Below are 18,036 nucleotides of genomic sequence, written 5' to 3' on the forward strand. Positions count from 1 at the left end.
ACCCTTAAGCACTCAAATGTAGTAGGATGAAATATGAAGCTCTACAGAGACAAAGGCTGCTGTATACTGTGGTATCACAGGCGTTACTGGAAAGGCTAATTAGCTAAAACTGATACCTAAGAAACAGGAAAAACTGACGGGTGATGTGATGCTCTGTCCTGTCCTGTCCTTCTGTATTGCAGGTGAAAGCCACATTCTGCGTTTCGTTTCCAACACTACGCTCAAGAATCGGATTAAACTAACATGGGAACGGTATCGCCCTCCAGATTATAGAGATCTCATTAGTTTCACTGTTTACTACAAAGAAGCGTAAGTAGACGTCGTCAGAGGCTAACTGGGGCAGTCTGAGAGGTAGTAGACAGTTCTGTTCTGACTGTTGGATAGCTCGTCCAGTTTGCATATTTCACCCTCAAGTCCTGCTTTTGTTCAAGTGCTTTTCTTGGTGGAGCAAGAGAGGATGGCTTTGATTGAAGCTTACAAATGGATTCCAAATCCAGGGGTCTAATGCGGAGCTCTTCTAAGTCATGTTCACTGAGATATTTCCTTCTCAAGTTGTAGTACTGACTAGAGAGTACCACAGGTCAGGAGTTTGCCCGATCATCTTGACGACATGTCTGCTCAGGGTTTGGGGTTATTTAGATTATCTAGCTTTGGTAGTTTTCTGTATTACTGTCTCTTGATAATGAAGGAGCGAGGTGGTTAATGGAGAGAGCCCGATTTCTTGGGAGGTGTCTCTCTGCCTTTGCACATGCTCGTAGTGTCTCAAATTTCAAGTAGTAAAAAATAAAAATGAGCACACTAATACTCTCCAAGCAGTATGGAGGTGTGAAAAGGGAGGTTCAGAATGCTGGTAATGACATACGGAGCAAGGCTGCGAGACACAGAAGCACAGATCGTTACGTCCAGCGTGGCTTGAAAAAGAATGTCATTGTGATGGTGTACTGTGGTGCAGTAAACTTAGTGCTGATGAGTCTATAGTAACTAATGACAAGAATAGTACTTTATGTCCTCTTGCAGCAGTGTTGCAAGGTAGGAAAAGCAGGACTGCATGACTACTATAATGTGCTTGTATTGTGTGGAAATAAAAGGGGGGGGAAAAAGCCTGTTGGATGGACTAGTCAAGTCCAGTCATGGAAGTTAGCATTGTTTATGGTAAAAAGCTCACCCACCATCAATAACTGTTCTGAGCTGCTTCTGTTTCATATATGCTTAGCTGAAGTCTAAATATGTCTGAAGCGTTTCACTGTCTGTTTGGATAAAAAAAGGTAAATTCAGTCTTTTCATGGAGAACTTTACCTTATTGCAATAAGCAGCTAAAGCTGAACTCTGATTTTGTATTGCCTGGAAATAAATACAGATTTTATTCTGTTTTATTCTGCTATGGAAGGCTAGTAAGCTTTATTTGTTTTATTGAGCAACATTGTAGTGAGGCACACTTAAAAATATATGACAATTTTAAAGAAAAAATAAATATCTTGTACTATTTTTTACCTTTAATGTTTCAGACCATTCAAAAATGTGACAGAGTACGATGGGCAAGATGCGTGTGGCTCTAATAGCTGGAACATGGTCGATGTTGACCTGCCACCAAACAAAGAGAACAACCCTGGAATTCTACTGCAGGGATTGAAACCTTGGACTCAATATGCCATTTATGTCAAGGCTGTTACCCTCACAATGATGGAAAACCACCATATTCATGGAGCAAAAAGTGAAATTGTATATATCCGAACCAATGCTGCAGGTGAGATCTTGGGCTCTTGGGTAAGAGGTTGGTAATGCTGCAAGTTTGCTTATTGTATTATTATGCAAGTTCTATTGTTAATACAGAAGTTTAATTTATGTGCAGATGACATGCATAATGCTAGAAGGTTTCAGTAATTATGAAAGCAGCATTAAGATTTGAATTAGAACTGTGGTGGTTTATACTTTATTTTCATTGGGAACTGTGTGAGTGTTTTGGAGTTAGGATTCCAGACTTTGTTCTGCTGGTCAAGGTAAACTGAAGTACGGCTTGGGATTGCAGCTGTATGTGGTTGCAGTCGAACCCTTAGTAAGTGTTGTTAGTGGGTCATAAGTAGAAAATCTTTTCTTTGAAATAGGATAGTGTTTTTTTTCTTGCAGTCTAGAAATGGATTGGGATTCACTTCAAAAGCTTGCATCGAAATACACTGGAGATGCCGTAGATGTAAATACTTCCCTTTTTCTTTTTCGTCCTCCAGTGCCCTCCATTCCCTTGGATGTTATTTCAGCATCCAACTCCTCATCCCAACTGATTGTGAAATGGAATCCTCCCTCTCTTCCCAATGGCAACCTTTCATACTACATCGTGCGATGGCAGCAGCAGCCTCAGGACAGTTACCTTTACAGACACAATTACTGCTCCAAAGGTAGGAAAACAAAACACGCTTGTGTTGAAATGCCTGTGACTCAGCCTGCCGGTGCGCTTTTACTGACCAGAGCTAAAGCCTGTACCCTGCTTTGCAACTCTTTTGTGCGTAACAGCAAGTAGAAAGGAATGGGTAAACATGGGATTATTGCTGTATTTGTAATACAGAGAGAAAAGAAACGAGCTGCCTCTGTTCTTCTCTTTTAAGATAAAGTCCCAATTCGAAGATATGCTGATGGGACCATTGATACAGAAGAAGCTACTGAACCCACCAAGCCAGAGGGATGTGGTGGAGAAAAAGGACCTTGTTGTGCTTGTCCCAAGACAGAGGCAGAAAAGCAAGCTGAGAAGGAAGAAGCAGAGTACCGTAAAGTCTTTGAGAACTTCCTTCACAACTCCATCTTTGTCCCCAGGTAATGGACTTTGGACACTTTCTCTTTGCAAGTGGGGCTAATAATGAGAATTTCCTAGAGCTGAGGCTTTCTGGACATGAAAGTATACATAGATAACACCTGAAACACATAGACATCACCTTTCCTTTTATGCGATACAATCCGCAGCCTTACTTTGCAGTTTCTTTTATTATTTTTGTATCTTTCTCAGTTTTAGCTAATAGTGAGTGTTCTTAGCTGTGTCATTGAAGGACTTTAGTGATGCTTTCTTTTCCAAGTCAAGAGTCACTTGAGGAGCTCTTTGTCTATAAGGATTTCGGAGGTGAGCAACATGTGGCAGACAAAAGGTTTCAAATGTGATCTTTCTCTGAATAGCCATTTAAGTGCTTGTGTTCCTAATCTGAAGATTTATTTGGCTTTGAAATGGAGGGCATAGTCACCTCACAGAATTGAAACTGGTCTTCCTTTCTCACTGCACTAATTGCAAAGGGCGTATTGGTTTCCTGGGTCTGTGCTGCAGAGAAGTATTAAATACGCCCACTCCTCCATGATAAACACGACCGCTTACACATTAAGTGGAATAGTAATGATTTTATGCTGCAACATAGAGTAGTTACTACTGAATTAATTGGCGATTTTGATCCTTGAGTTTCCAATTTATCCTTCATGTAAGCTGTTCTTGCTTTAGATAATTGGATCCTGGGGCCTAGCACACAGTGCGTAGCTGTTATGTTACAGTCTATAAGCAATCAGATTTTAGTCGTGTATGTTATCTTGTTGTCTTTGTTGGCAGGTGAAGTGTATGGTGTAGTGTTGTGTTTGAGAACTCGAAAGTGTATGGTTGCTGCTCATTAAAAATGGTTGATACTACACTCTGTTGTGGTTTTTTGGACCTTTATTCAAGGATGTGTTGGGTTGACTTGTTTGGGGTCGGGACTGTGATATGTGCAGTGCTTCTTAGCATTATCCAGAAAATTAGGAACTAAGTACTGTCTCTCTTTGGAAGTGGTACGTGTTCTGTCTGAGCTGGGTTTGAGTCACACGTAGCATTTGTGGTTGAACTTCTGCAGCGTTTCCCTACTGATGTTGAGAACCAGCAGCAAAGATGAGGTACAGAGAAGTAACAGCCACCGTAACTGGCCAGGGTGTAATTCCTGAGCAAAGTGAAAAGTTTGTAAATGTGATCTGATTTTGAACTTCATGAAATAGCACTGCAAGGAGTTTTGAAAGGCACATATTGGGTCTAAACTATTTGCAAGTCTGTTGCAAAGGAATTTTTCTATTTCACCAAAGCTTTGTCATTTAAAATGTTACCTACGCTCAAATTCTCTTGCATTCCCCCCCTCCCAAAGGAAATTCATAGAACCTTGAACTCGGTAACAAACAAACTGTCCAATTCACAAAGAATTTCCTGATAACTTGTCTGTTTCCCTTTTTTCTTAACTTACTGTCATAAGGGTATGTTTTGTCAAGAGCAAGGGCAGATAAGGAAGGTACAATGCTGAGAAAATAGCTGCATAGCCAAGCAACTTTAAAGAGGCTGTATGTCAGGGAAATTAAAGATTATGAGCTAGTGAGACATCTCCATGGGACAAATCTAAGCAGTTCATTACTTGCTGATGCCTTTTCTTTTTTTTCTGTTCTTTTCACTTTCTTTCCCAAGGGAGATTGTAATTAATGTGTTAATGCAAGCCTCAATAGTGGTATTTGTTTCCAGTGTTGTACCTGTCTCCAGGAAATTATGAAAGAGATGCAGCATATAATACAGCATGAAAATATTTGACTGAATGGCTTTAAGGTTGTTCAAAAAACCTGTTGATCTAATCTTGTGTGCAACTTCTGGATGACCCCAAGTGTATTACTGCAGTGGTGAGGTAGCTTTCAAACATTAGGACTGGTTAGTCTTGAAAATTCACAACCACAGGAGGAGGAGTTATTCTTCAAGTTTTTTGGTTCTCTAATGAGCAGGATGAGACGGCCTCTGTGTGTAGCAGAAGGTATTTGAGAAGTAACGTAAAAATTGCCATAAAGTATGAGAAGACCTAGTTTTATGTTAATGACCCACCTTTTTTTTTTTAATTTGATTTTGTTTTTTATAGTGTTATTTTTAGTTTTTGTCTTGCATTTCTCTTCCTTCCTCTCCCTTAACAGTATAGATGAATTTTCATGTTTTTATCTCTAGACTTTTTCTTATTTCCTTGGATGCTTGTTTTTTGTCTTTATCTGTGCCTTTCATGAAAGCAGGAAGCTGCTTGACCAAAAAGCAGTGGTGTCAAATCTCTTGATGTTTTAATCATGTTTGCCTTGTGGTTATCCTGCAGGTCTTTTTTTCTTTCTGATAGAACTGTAGTTTTCTCAGCAAGTTTTGTGTTGCTTTATCTTTTCCCCCAAAGGCAAGGTAGGCCTGTAATACTTCTGGGTTTTTTTCCTCTTCCACCCAGATACCACCAAAGAGTTGAAACTTCATGCATCCCATAAAAGCAGTAATAGGTTAAGTCATGCTTTTTGGGTTCTCGCATTGGCATATGCTTTTGTTGTTGGCATCCCATGCGCTTTTAGTGGTTCAGAAGTTCTTTTTCGCTGAGTTAAAGCAGTAAATGAATACTCATCTTCAGCAAGGTGAATAGGTTTAGTAATGTCCATAAATACCAGTGTAAAGGAGGTGCAAGTGCTTACCTCTCCTATGAAATTCCCCCATACCCCACAGACAAGTTAAGACATTTGCTTGTATGTTGCTAAAAAACAATTTCTTCGTAACTTAGGAAGCTTTTTTTCCTTCTCTTCGTTTATTTCTGTGCTGTGGTTTACATGGCATCTGAGAGTGTCAAAACGACTACTGAAGACATAGTAAAAGGATTTTGGAAAATTTTGTAGTGAAGTCCTAAAAAAAAATTTCATCCAACCTCTGCCAGAAGATTTCAAAACCAAGTCAGCCTGGTTTTGGCTCTCTCTGCAGCATGCTGTTTTGCGGCTGAGTGTACTAAGACAGTATATTTGACAGTGAATGAACTTCTCCTGTTGAGTCATCTTCCTGTTGTGTGAGGGAGGCCCTAGCTGCCTGGTTTGTAACTCGCTCTCTCATAGAAATGTGTTAGACTTCACCTCTGTCCCTGATAACCTTGCACTGACCTGGTGCTACAGGGGCACTGGCTAAGGGATTTCAGGTGGGCTAGGATTCAAGCCAGAGCTGTTTTTGTAGTGTGACTCTTACATTCTTCTTTAACTCCCCAGGTGCATTGCTTTCCAGGTGTGAGCAGTCCTGCAGACCACGGAGACTGAAAGAGCAGGAGCTGGAGAAGCCAGCTTGCCCTCTGTAGTTAGTGCCCCTGTGCAAAACAGCCTTGGATCTGACACAAGACCAAGTGACAAGTCAAACGTGTGGCAGTCATGTGTTGGTTAGCTAATACCATCCAGATGATTGTAAGAGTATTTTCATATTGACGCTTGCGCTGATCGTCAGGCCTGTCCACTGCAACAGTTTCTTAGAATGACAAAGTAGTAGTGTTGCTGTAAATCCTCAAATTTTTAACTCTGCCTAAATTTCATACGGATGCCAGTAAAGCAAAGCAAACTGCTCGGTGAACTCTTTGCTATACACAGTATTAGTGCTGTATTTTCTCATATAAGAAGATTGTTCCTTTGCAGAGCTTTTGGGTGAGAGAAGTAGATACAGATTACCACACGTTAGCAGTGGTTAACATTCGCAGTCTTCAGCCGCCTTCCAAAGTTTCGTTTCTCAGCACAATACATTCAAAGGTCTGTAATTTCATTGCAACTGAAAAGAAAGTTCAACCTATTGAGAGTTAGCTTTGCTCGTCCAGCAAACCTCAAATCAATTTTTTCTTCAAACCTTTTCAACCTTTAGCATCAACATAACTGTCATTAAATACTAATCTAGGCAACAGTGAAGCTATTTTTGCTATCTGGTTTATTGTGTGAGGTCAGAAGTTTGTGTGTGAATCTTGGGGCACAGTGTGAGCTTCAGAGTTTTGGTTGGTTTCTGACCAGACGAGAGGGTAATGGGATGTACTGACGTCCTGCAGGTTCAGGTTGAGAGAAAGCTTTCATCTTCTTTTGCAGTTTCCTTTGTTTATCTTTTTTAATAGCAGAGTTACCCGTTTTACCGGGTCTTTTTGCACAGTTTCCCTGGAGCTGGCGAAAAACCAGATTCTCTCTAAAGAGACCTTTTCTGTACCTACCTGTCTGCTTCACAGACCCGATCGGAAGCGGAGGGACGTGTTCCGAATCGCAAATGCCACTTTGGCTGCTCGAAACAGGAATGCGACTGGGACAGATCACTTCACCAACGCTTCTGACACAGAGGAGAGTGAGGTGGAATACCCGTTCTTTGAGACCAAAGTGGATGGCAAGGAGAGAACTGTGATCTCCCATCTCCAGCCTTTTACTCTTTACCGCATTGATATTCACAGCTGCAACCATGAAGCTGACACGCTTGGTTGTAGTGCTTCCAACTTTGTCTTTGCAAGAACCATGCCTTCAGGTACGCTCTCACAAGTATACAGCTTCGTTTTATTTTCTGGGGAGAGATCCATCTCGGGGAGGATGTACTGTACGAAAACATTGGGGTATAATAAAAAAATTCTATGCAAGAAGATAAACTGGAACTATATAAAACTTTGTTACAGTAGTTTAATGTCCTTGACTGGTCTCTTGTGTGTACTGAGCGAGACGTACTGAGCCTGTCCTGTGATCGGGAGAAGGGTAGAAGTGCGTGCGTTGACTACTGAGACAATTATGAGAGAATCTGTTTCCCAGATATACAGGTGAGACCCACAGACATGGTGGGTTCAAAGGTTTTATCCTGCAGTTCCCTGTACGCTGAATGGAGACAGGGGAACATTTCTCAGCTAATGTTTAGTTTTGCTGTGTTCACTCTGAACTGTTTGCAGATGTTAGTTTTGCTGGTGGGAATGTTTGCCAAATGTTTCTTCCGTCACAGAATGACCATGCATTTGTCCAGCCTGGAAACAGGAGGGCTACTGTGTTGCTTTGTGCCCAATCGCTGGCATCTAGAGTATTTCAAATAGGAGGCATTGAATGCTCTACTCGTGTTTGGGACTTCTACAGATTGTACTTCTTCTGAGAAGAATAGAGATGATTTTAGTGTAAGCTCATTGCATCCAGCAAAGAGCTTCTGACTCTAGCAGATGTCTGGGAATATTTGATGCAGAATGGTAGCAATTTTGTTTTGTTTCTGGAAGGAAAGAGTATCATAATCCAGATCCAGCTGTGTCTGTAAAAAAGCAAAAAGTATTGCTTATTTCAAGGAAATAAGGAAATCTGTGAGATCAGGGAAAAGGAAATAAGTGTTCCCAGATTTTTAGCGCATGGCTCTGAAAATTAAAGGCTAAACAATTCTGTTTTCTTCTAAACTTATCAACTGTATTTTTTAAGAATTGGTCTTTTTTTCTTAGACTGAAATGGTCTTTATATTTCTGTTAAATTTTGAATAAACCACATAAAATTATCAGGAATTAAATAGGGATAAAGCAGTTCCTGAATTGCGATGAGACTTGGCTTCAAGCTGTGCTAAGTTTCCTAAGATGGAGTGTTTTAGGAAAGGGATGTCAGTGGGGCAGACCTGGTGCGTTCATAGCTGCTTGCAGACAGGTTCCCACATTTGGTGGGAACGGCCACCAGCACCGTTTTGGTGTGGTGCAAAGTTTGGAAGAAAGAATCAGATGCTGATAAACAGGGGTTTTTTGGCACCCTGAGCGCAGTGACTAACACAGAGCCCATACCTGGTGAAGCTGTGTATGCTGCGCTGTTTTTCTGGCCACCAGCAGTTCAGGGACGGCTAATCTCTCCAGTGGGCCCCTAGCCCCATGTGTTTTGTTCTCTGCATCTTTGAATAGTGCCCACTGCAATGCTTTGATGCCTACAGAGTACTAAGAACCTCTTATTTTCCTCAGCTGTTGCCGAAGTTCCTGTTTCAGACATAGGTATTCTTCTCACATTGCTTGTAAATATTTTACAGAGGGAGCAGATAACATTCCAGGAACAGTAGCATGGGAAGCAAAAGAAGAAAACACTGTCTACCTGAAGTGGTTAGAGCCTGTGAATCCAAATGGGCTGATACTAATGTATGAAATCAAATATGGTCAGCATGGAGAGGTGAGGATTTGACATGTGTCTGTTAAGAGTTACGTCTTGTAACTCATAATTTATGCACAAGGTGGGATCTTTCTTAACATGCTTCTGTGCAGTGCAGCAGACCAAAGATAGAAACTGTGATTTCAAACACCCAGCACCAACCAGCGTGCCCTTCATTTTGTTTATTTTGATGGTTTTTTAATTCCACTTACCTCCTTAAGGTGCGTGAAGAACAGCTAATCAGATGGGGCTTTTACTTAGAAAAACTAGCTTAGCCTGCAGCTGTATTGTTTTCTCAAGAGTGAAGGAATGTGAAGATACTAACATGAACTGTAAACTGCTTTTTTTGTTTTAGGAAAAGCGGGAATGTGTTTCCAGGCAGGAATACAAGAAGCTTGGAGGAGCTAAACTCACTCATCTGAACCCTGGAAACTATTCTGCTAGAGTTCAGGCCACTTCGTTGGCTGGAAATGGGTCATGGACTGAGCCAGTCTCTTTCTATGTGCAACCCAAATGTAAGACAAAAATGGGTTTTGGCTGTGTCAAACTGGGGGACTGCTGTCTTTTTTTAATAATTCCTGATGTTTACGTATGTAGCTGGGTGCATGAGCCTCTTGCCTATACTCGGAATACTCCTCTTATTTACTGATGGTTCTTTGGGAACTCTTTCCTGTTCCATTTTTTTTGGCAAGTGTTGACAATCCAGGAGGTGTATCTGAGGTGTAGTCCTTTTCTTTTGTGCAAAATGCATGCATTTCCACACTGTTGTAGCTTCCTGTGATGTGCAGCTATGTTGGGAATGTAATGTTAGCCATAACATGGAGCTGGATTGTACAAAACCCTGGCAATAAGGCACACCTGCTTTAAATTGCAAAATAATTCAAGAAGCAAATCATTTGTTTAGATTTTTGGCTGGCAGATTTTTTTTGAATATCAAAACGCTTTTTCATATGACCTACTCCGAGTGATGTTACATAAAGATAACATCCTGATGCTGGTCCTGGCAGTGGGAATGGTTTATACTTTGGAAGAACACCACCGTAGTGTCCACAGAGACCCCATCAAGAACTTCCGTATTTAGTTGTAGAGCAGATGTACCCACAGAAAACTGAAACCCCCATCTTCTGTTCCTTTTTGGATTTCGAATTGCTGGACTTGGAAGAACTTGAAGTTAAGAGCAGTGTGTGTATATTCTGAATATAAGTATCAGTGTTTGCAAGTTGAACAAAAGGTGGAAAAAAGGTGAATATGCAAGTAAATAATTACATATTGTTCACTGAGGAATCTAAGTCCTTAAGCATAACTTGTGAAACCCCAGACAGATGCTGTTCTGTACAAAATTGATGCTTTTTACTGTCTGTTTCCTTGTTCTACTCATCTGCAGTCAGGGAGCGTTTCTGAGTACATTTTTCCACATCAGACAAGGAAATGAGTACTTTGATTTCTTCCCTGTATGGAAATACACTGAGTGGGTTTTGAATGTTTCTTTGTTAATGGGGATTTTATACAAACCCTAATACAATTGTTTTCTTGTTGGTTGCAGCAGCAAACTATGGGAACTTCCTGCACTTGATAATAGTGCTCCCTATTGCTTTCCTGCTCATCATTGGGGGACTGCTGATAATGTTGTATGTCTTTAACAAAAAGAGGTGAGTTGTATATGCTCTACATTACAACTGCAGGAGAGGAATGCTTATTTTCAAATCTGTGCTCGTAGAGCAAGTTACAAATTAAAAAGAGAAATGGCATTCAGAGGACTCGAGAAGCTGAAGTAGATTCTGCCTTGTTGGTGTGTAAAAGGGGGTGGTTTAGAGTTACCAGTGAGCATCTGGCTGCTGCTTGAGATATGAAGAGGCTTTTTATTACAGTATCATGTTTGAGAGGGAAGAGGAGGGCTTGTCAGGAACATATCTACTGGGACAATGATGGCAGACACTGAACCTATATCATCAGAAGATTTGACTGAAGTATGAGTCAGTATAAATCACAGAAACTTAGTTCTGTTTAGGCTAATTTGATTTCTTGCAAATTCTAGAGGTTTTTGGAAGTCTTTATATCCACTTGAAAAATTACTTTCTGGACAGAGCAGTCTTGGGAGCAGTTCTATTAATCTGTTTTCCTCAGTTTTCTTTTTTGTAACTAGTTTGTTTCTTTTTTAATCTATTTAATTGAAATAAATAATGATAACTTAATAGAAGCCAGTGCAAATGTTCAGCCTCGCAACTTTATAGGTATGGAGATTTTTTATTACACTCATAAATTATGCTCATTGAGTATCCTGTTATTTCCAGCTTTAAGTCACTTGTAGTATCGCAGACAGTAGTACCAGTTCTTCTCAAGTACTCTAGAAAGGGCTTTATATCTAGTGAAGTACAATAGCTGCTTGGCCTTCCCTTGGGCTCTCCTAGGTGAAATGCCTGATAACTACTTCTTCAAACTGTTGTTCTAACCCACAAGAAAGTTTTGTCTTTGATTTTTTGACAGCTGGTTGATAATGTGATTTCTACAGCCTGCCTTCTGCAAGAGCTCTCACACTGAATAAATAAATCTTATTCTGAAAATCACCCCGCATCACCCCAGTAAAACTGGGCGGGGAAGGACACAGCTAGGGACAGTATGCGTGTGTTTGTAAAATAAAATAGAAACACTTATAAAATAGTTGAATGGGATTTCACATTGAAAACAGCCTTGCACTTCGCTAGATCACCTCTCTCCCACAGTAGAGCAGATGATGTCAAAGTGTGTTCGCAGCCCCAAGTCTCCTGGGTTGTATTACTGTACAGCAGCCTTTCTTAAACGAAGTTTACTCAGCAGCTCAAAGTACCTTGTGTTTACGTTTTTCTGGTACTGGTTTGGCGTAGAGAAGGCTGCAGTTTTCGTGGGAAAGCTATTCTGGGATGTTTTCCCATTGATTATGTGAGGTAAAATAAGAAATCGGGTTGTCCCCTTTGTCTGAAAAGCTCTCCACATACAGTACATAATACTCTGTGGTTGAGCAAATGGTGGAAAAGCTGTAGAAGAGGTGGTCTGAAATTTACTTAGGCTTAAAGATTAAAAAAGAAAAAATATATTTCAACAGGAACAGTGACAGACTGGGCAATGGAGTACTTTATGCTTCTGTGAACCCCGAGTACTTCAGCGCTTCAGATGGTAAGTGTGGCCGTACGCTTGTGATGCTTTTCCTTTCACGTAGTCTGTATCTGACTTTGAAAGGTATGAAGCTCTGAAAGGGATGTTGTAAAACACCTTTCTCTCTTTGTTTTATTAGCATAGCCATGGAATCCATCACTGATAATAAGTGAATGTCACCTGTCTATTGAAACTGGGGAGTTTCTGAGGGTTTTTTTCTGTAGATTATTCAGCTGAGGCTAATTTGGATGCATTAGTTTCACTGTCAGATTATCTACTCGTCCAGTGGTGTTTTCACTGGAGTGAAGGAGGAATTCATGAATTAATCTTTAATGTTTGCCCTTTTAAGCCCTGTTTTGACCTATTGGAACAAACCCGCTGCTTGTTTCTGGGTACTTCTCATGTGGAAAAGGGTAGCGCTTAAAAAATACTTTCTCCTTACTTCCCATGTCAATAAAGCTCTCCAACAACCTTTCACAGTTAGAGAAAGAGAAAAGCAATATTCTGGGCTTCTAGACACACCACATGCAGAAATTTTGTCGTAAAATGAACTCGGATGTTTAGTGTAATTCATATTTGTTTCTCTTATCTGGAGTATAGTGTCTCTAGCTGGCAAACTGTTTTCTTTAAAGCTAGTTTCAGACTGCCCTAATGTATTTGTGACTGATGTATATATTTGGCAATGACAGTATTCAGAGGTTTTAGACTGTGGCAGTGTTTAGATCCCAGCTGGTGTATTGGTGCTGAGTGCTCCGCTAAAAGAGCGAAATAACTGTAGTTCTAAAATCAGATGTGGGGGTTTGGGGGGCATCTTTAATTTCTTAAAGTTTTCTGTGAGAGACACAATGTGGATCATGCTCAAGTGTTTAAAACCATCCAGGAAATAAAAATTCTTTAAAGCAAAATTGCTGTTCCTAGAACAGTGTGCTTTCTTAGTTTTGCTTTCCGTATGTCTGTGTTACTTTCCTGTACTTCACCACTGCAGGAAGCTGTGCCTGCTGATGGTGTAGATGAGCTTGCCAGTTCTTGTCTTGCTGTCCCTGAGCAGCAGCAGGACCTGAATAGCTTGGCAGTCCAGGGATCCTCGGCGTCTCCAGAAAGCCCTTGTGCTGTGATTGTTGTAGAATGGAGAACTCTGGACATTCAGCTTTCTGGCTAAATGAATGAAGTAAAAAAATAATACAAAAAGCAACTGTGTTCTTACTGGAACCCTTGCTTGTTAGATAATTAATCCCCACCCCCACCTTGAGGTGTGGTTGTCTGTAATGAGCATGGGCCTGTACTGTATGGATTATGTACCTGTGGAGCTCTTCGAGCGCAGGAGGAAATTGGAATATTAGATTAATTTCCTTGAGGCGTCATTTCTTCTGCTTATGGTTTAGTTTGGTGCTACTGCTGTAGGCTTCTTGCCAGAACAGTGTTTCCAAAAGCCCCCAGGAGGCTCATGGGTTGAGCTGGAGTAGCAGTGGAAGACTTTATGGTTATTTTTTTATAGCAGCACCGTTAGGGTTAAAGGTCTGTCAGTGTTCATGCTATAATCCTCTATTTTTGCATCCTGTCATTTCACCCATCCAGAGCATGTGACACAACTGTCCCCTCCTTCAGTGACTGATAGGCAGCAGCATCAGTGACTACTCGGATGTCTTCTTGCCTGAGGCAGTCCTCCCTCGTGGCAGTCACCTTCTGAGATCTCTCTTCTGCCTCAGATCAAAGACTTGCAGCGGCAGCAAGTTCTGCCTTTACTGGTGCAACAGTGTGTGTGCAAGTGATTAGAATAGTTTCATGCGAAGAGCCTACTAGATCAGAGAGTCTGTTTCCCTCTAGTCATAAAATCAATCTGTTTAATGGAGAATACAGCAGGCACTGAACTGATACAGATGATCAAGTATCTTTGATGCTGTCTGGAGGAATTAGAAAATCAAGGATCCCAAGAAAAGCTCAGGCCTGAAGTATTGATTCAGGCCTCTTTCCCACCCTTGTTTTGTGCTTTGAGGTTCCTTATTTTTGTCCCCTTGCATCAGTAGCCTAGTGAGGCCACTTCAGGTCCATCTACACATTTCTTCAAGATTGTTGGCGTGCCAAGCATCTACTTACCTATGTCTGGGAAAGACCACGGACTATTTACATGTATGGTGCAAGGTCTCAGCATTGTGCGTAGTGTTTTTTACAGTAAAATTGTTTGGGCAGTTGGTATCGTAAAGCAGTGAGTGGTCGCACCACTCGCAGAAGTGGAACACGTGGCCTGTTTTTTCTCTCCTTAGTGTATGTTCCAGATGAATGGGAGGTGCCCCGTGAGAAGATCACCATGTGTCGGGAGCTTGGGCAGGGCTCCTTTGGAATGGTGTACGAGGGGATAGCCAAGGGAGTGGTGAAGGACGAGCCGGAGACCCGGGTGGCCATCAAGACCGTCAATGAGTCCGCAAGCATGCGTGAGAGGATAGAGTTCTTAAACGAGGCCTCGGTAATGAAGGAGTTCAACTGTCACCACGTGGTAAGTCATGAAAATGTAACGAGGCTGTGGTGCTTATTGGCGTGAGGGCGGCCAGGGCATGTCTTCGCTCACTGAAGTGGGAACTTGGAATTCTAGCTTCAGCTCTGCGCTACTTGATAATATTGTGAAACAGGAGTCAGAAGGTGGAATCGAATCTACTTTCAAACCTTTCCCACAGGTTCACAGGTATTTGGGGCTACATATCAACATGAGTAACGATTACTGCAGTTTAATTAGCTGTATTTGTAACTGAACATTTGTTTTTCTCTTCCAGGTTCGGCTGCTTGGCGTTGTTTCTCAGGGCCAGCCTACGCTGGTTATTATGGAGCTGATGACACGTGGAGACCTCAAAAGTTACTTGAGATCATTGAGGCCAGACACAGAGGTGAGTCGTGAGCCGCTGGATGTTTTTTTCTTTCTTCGGTTAGAATCGTCTTGAATGAAACAGCATCACGTTGGAAGCAGCAGGCAATTACCCTTTCTTGTCCTTCTCCTTAAGCTTTAATAACAAAACATGGGCTGCTCTGATTTGCAACACCTTTGTTTCATGAGGTAGCCATTGCAAACAGTCATGTACTGCATGGAGTAGGTCCCTTCCTGTGTTACTGCGTCCTGTTTTCCAGATTTGGATTAAGTCTCTTGTCTAATTTAATTTCTCGTCAAGATGTTAAACAAAAAATTGGCTATATGAAGGGTGCATGTTTGGGTAGTTGTTTCATGTTGTATACCCTGCCTACTGTCTCTGCTGGAAAGTAAAAATCTAGTATCTTAGCTAATATGTCTAGTCTAACACATTGACCATCAGTGTAACAGCTACAATTGCCACATATGATACAGGGTCTGAAGAATATAGATGACACATAGGTCACTTGCCACTGAAATCATAGTGTAGACTATATAGGAAATTAGCTCAGCAGCTTTTGTCCTTGGTCTAGAAATTCTGATGTGAGTAACTTCAAGGAACAGAACACGAGCATTATATGTGCACAAGAGAATGAGGGCACTGCACGTAGCAAGAACAGTTGCTTGAGAGATTGGATACAGAAAATAACCATACTGAGTACAGGATTCAGAGAATGCCAAAGTAAACAACTAGCATTTATTATTATTAATGTTTCAGCTTATGCGAAATAGTTTTGGTTGAATTCAACAAAGTTGATAAAAAAGACAGTGGTATTATATAGAAATTACCAAAACGAAGAGCTCTGTACCTGGCTTTTCTGTCTTGTATGCTGATGCTCTCCAAAGCAGTCTGAATTTAGGCCTGTGCCTAAATTCCCTGCCTTCCTTGATATGCATGTAAAGCATGGAATAAAGTCATCTGAGGACCTGTATGAGGAGGAAGGCAGGATGCTTCGACAAGGTGTGGATGGAGGACTTGCCTGACCGCTGGCATTACTGATAATTTAACCATGCAGCTTCCATACCTATGCCCCCTGGGGATTCAACTCATGGTGGTCCATCTGGGCTTTCTTGGTTGGATCTTCTGGGCTCCCATGAGGTATGTTGCACTCAGCTCTTGGGAGCCTGGAAGTAGTGGGTATGTCTCGTTATCGCAACACAAAGTAGCACAGTTTGAAAGTGGTTGCGGGACTGGACACGAACACTTTCCGTGGAAGGCTGGGTAAGGGACTGTTTAATCTCTGGGTGGGAATGTGAAGAAGTTCAGTGACTCGATCTGTGCGCTTTAGGATCTTTGTCATTAGCAGCATTTAGTATGTAACGCCATGGTTGCGGTTTACTCCGTCAGCGATAGTTATTCAGAGGGTGTAAGGCTTAGGCAAATTCATACTGGTAAGGATGGTGGGACTTAACTGATTGCGTATAAGTACCTGAACTCCTTCATCCATGAGATGAGAATGGCAGAAGCCATGTATCCATGGTACTAAAGAGCGAATTGGCTTCAGAAGAAATTATCCCATAAGCTTTTTCTCCTATTTACAAATAGAAACAATTCAAGAGACATCTGGTTATGGAGAAATGGGGAGCAAGTAATGAAATCATTTAACATTATCTGGTTGTTTGTGAAGATGGTAGAACAGCAGAAGTCTCTAAAATAAGCCCTCTGCTTTGTGTCTCAGAACTTGTGTGGCAGAAGGACGGACATTTCATAGGCGTAAGATAACATCCTTATACCAAAAAGTCTTTCTGGCTTGTATTCCCTGAAACAGAATGTCCTGTAATAAAATAGCTGTTTAGGAGTTCAGTTTGTAACCCAGCTTGGTATGGCCAGTTTTCCCACTAAGCAGATGCTATAGTGTATGTAATCATGAGTTTCTCTTCAGCCTGGATCATGGCAGGCTGAATTGTGATAATGTGAATTTTTTTTTTTTTTTTTGCAAGGGGGGTAAGGGTAAGTAAAAATTTTAAAAAATAATACGTTACAGTTTGATGTAGAAATAGTATAGTCACTTTTTCTTTCACCCCACCTGTTTTATCTTCTTAATCTTGCTCAGAATAATCCTGGCCAGACACCTCCAACTCTGAAGAAGATGATTCAGATGGCAGGAGAGATTGCTGATGGGATGGCATACCTCAACGCCAACAAATTTGTTCACAGAGACCTTGCTGCGAGAAACTGCATGGTGGCAGAAGACTTCACAGTGAAAATTGGAGGTGGGCTTTGGTGACTTTTACGCAAACTAAAAGCATCATCCTGAAAAATCAGTATCTTAGAAGGCATTTTAATTTTTTGAAAGCTGCTTGAAAGAGCTTTTACAACTTAGCTCTATTTCAAATTTCTGCAGAACGAAATGTGTTCCTTATGAAGGGTTGCTGTGATTTAAGACCTGTGAGCAGTCAACACTGAGTTGAAGCTCTTGGAATACCTCTACGTTCCAGTGAGGAAGTAGTATAGTGTGGGGGTTTAAAAAGAGCTAGTGCAGCAGTGATTTGAGGTGCAGATGCTGCAGACATCTGGGTGGATGGCGTAGTTGCCACTGGTGTGTCATTTGCTTTTTTTGTTTGTGTGCAAAAATAATTCCACCTCCTGTTTGTTGATACAGGAATAAGAATTTTAGGAGTATTTTAAAGCATATCTGATTTGGAAGTGGAATGTAAGGCTTGACTTCAGCTGGGTGCTTTCCAGTCTGAACTGGAAGTTCTGCTTTCCGGGCAACAGAATGGCTTTTCTTCTGCTCTGCTGTTAGAACACCACTTTTTTTTCCCTTCACCACCCCTCCAAAATAGTGTCAGATGAGTTTTTTCAGAATTCTCTCCAGAGAGGGTGATTTTAAGCTTTTGGCTGTTTTCGAGTTGTGCATATTAAAATAACATGTATAGCAACAGCCTTCTGCTGTAGGAAACTAATTCTTTTTCTCTAAGCTTAACTCAGCTATTTTGATAATTTGTGTAAGTAATCCTGTCATTTGGGAAAAAGAAAAAATGATTTCATTTTGAGTCAGTTAATTAGGAAATAAGGTCTTTGGGGGATTTTGTGCATTTTCTGCAGGTTTGAGGGAAGTCAGCCTGAATCCTTCCCATTCCACTCCTCCCCTCCCCAGCATGTTTTACAATTCTTC

The 18,036-nt window shown here is 41.2% G+C and overlaps 1 protein-coding gene across 2 annotated transcripts in view; it reads left to right on the top strand.

Annotated features, from left to right (window-relative positions):
- The window catches only part of IGF1R (insulin like growth factor 1 receptor), a 195,435-nt gene that overhangs the window by 157,259 nt on the left and 20,140 nt on the right, over positions 1-18,036 (top strand). The window contains exons 7-18 of one of the 2 annotated variants that reach the window (XM_005436633.3): positions 183-309; positions 1,506-1,744; positions 2,223-2,390; positions 2,598-2,802; positions 6,996-7,282; positions 8,780-8,916; positions 9,251-9,410; positions 10,442-10,544; positions 11,975-12,045; positions 14,286-14,515; positions 14,790-14,900; positions 16,972-17,131. In XM_005436633.3, coding sequence (XP_005436690.1) covers positions 183-309; positions 1,506-1,744; positions 2,223-2,390; positions 2,598-2,802; positions 6,996-7,282; positions 8,780-8,916; positions 9,251-9,410; positions 10,442-10,544; positions 11,975-12,045; positions 14,286-14,515; positions 14,790-14,900; positions 16,972-17,131 — 1,998 coding nt within the window. Of the gene's footprint in view, positions 1-182; positions 310-1,505; positions 1,745-2,222; positions 2,391-2,597; positions 2,803-6,995; positions 7,283-8,779; positions 8,917-9,250; positions 9,411-10,438; positions 10,545-11,974; positions 12,046-14,285; positions 14,516-14,789; positions 14,901-16,971; positions 17,132-18,036 lie in introns of both variants that reach the window. The other variant, XM_005436632.3, reaches the window with a different exon arrangement.

This window comes from Falco cherrug, chromosome 7 (assembly GCF_023634085.1).
Source record: "Falco cherrug isolate bFalChe1 chromosome 7, bFalChe1.pri, whole genome shotgun sequence".
Classification (NCBI taxonomy): Eukaryota; Metazoa; Chordata; class Aves; order Falconiformes; family Falconidae; genus Falco; species Falco cherrug.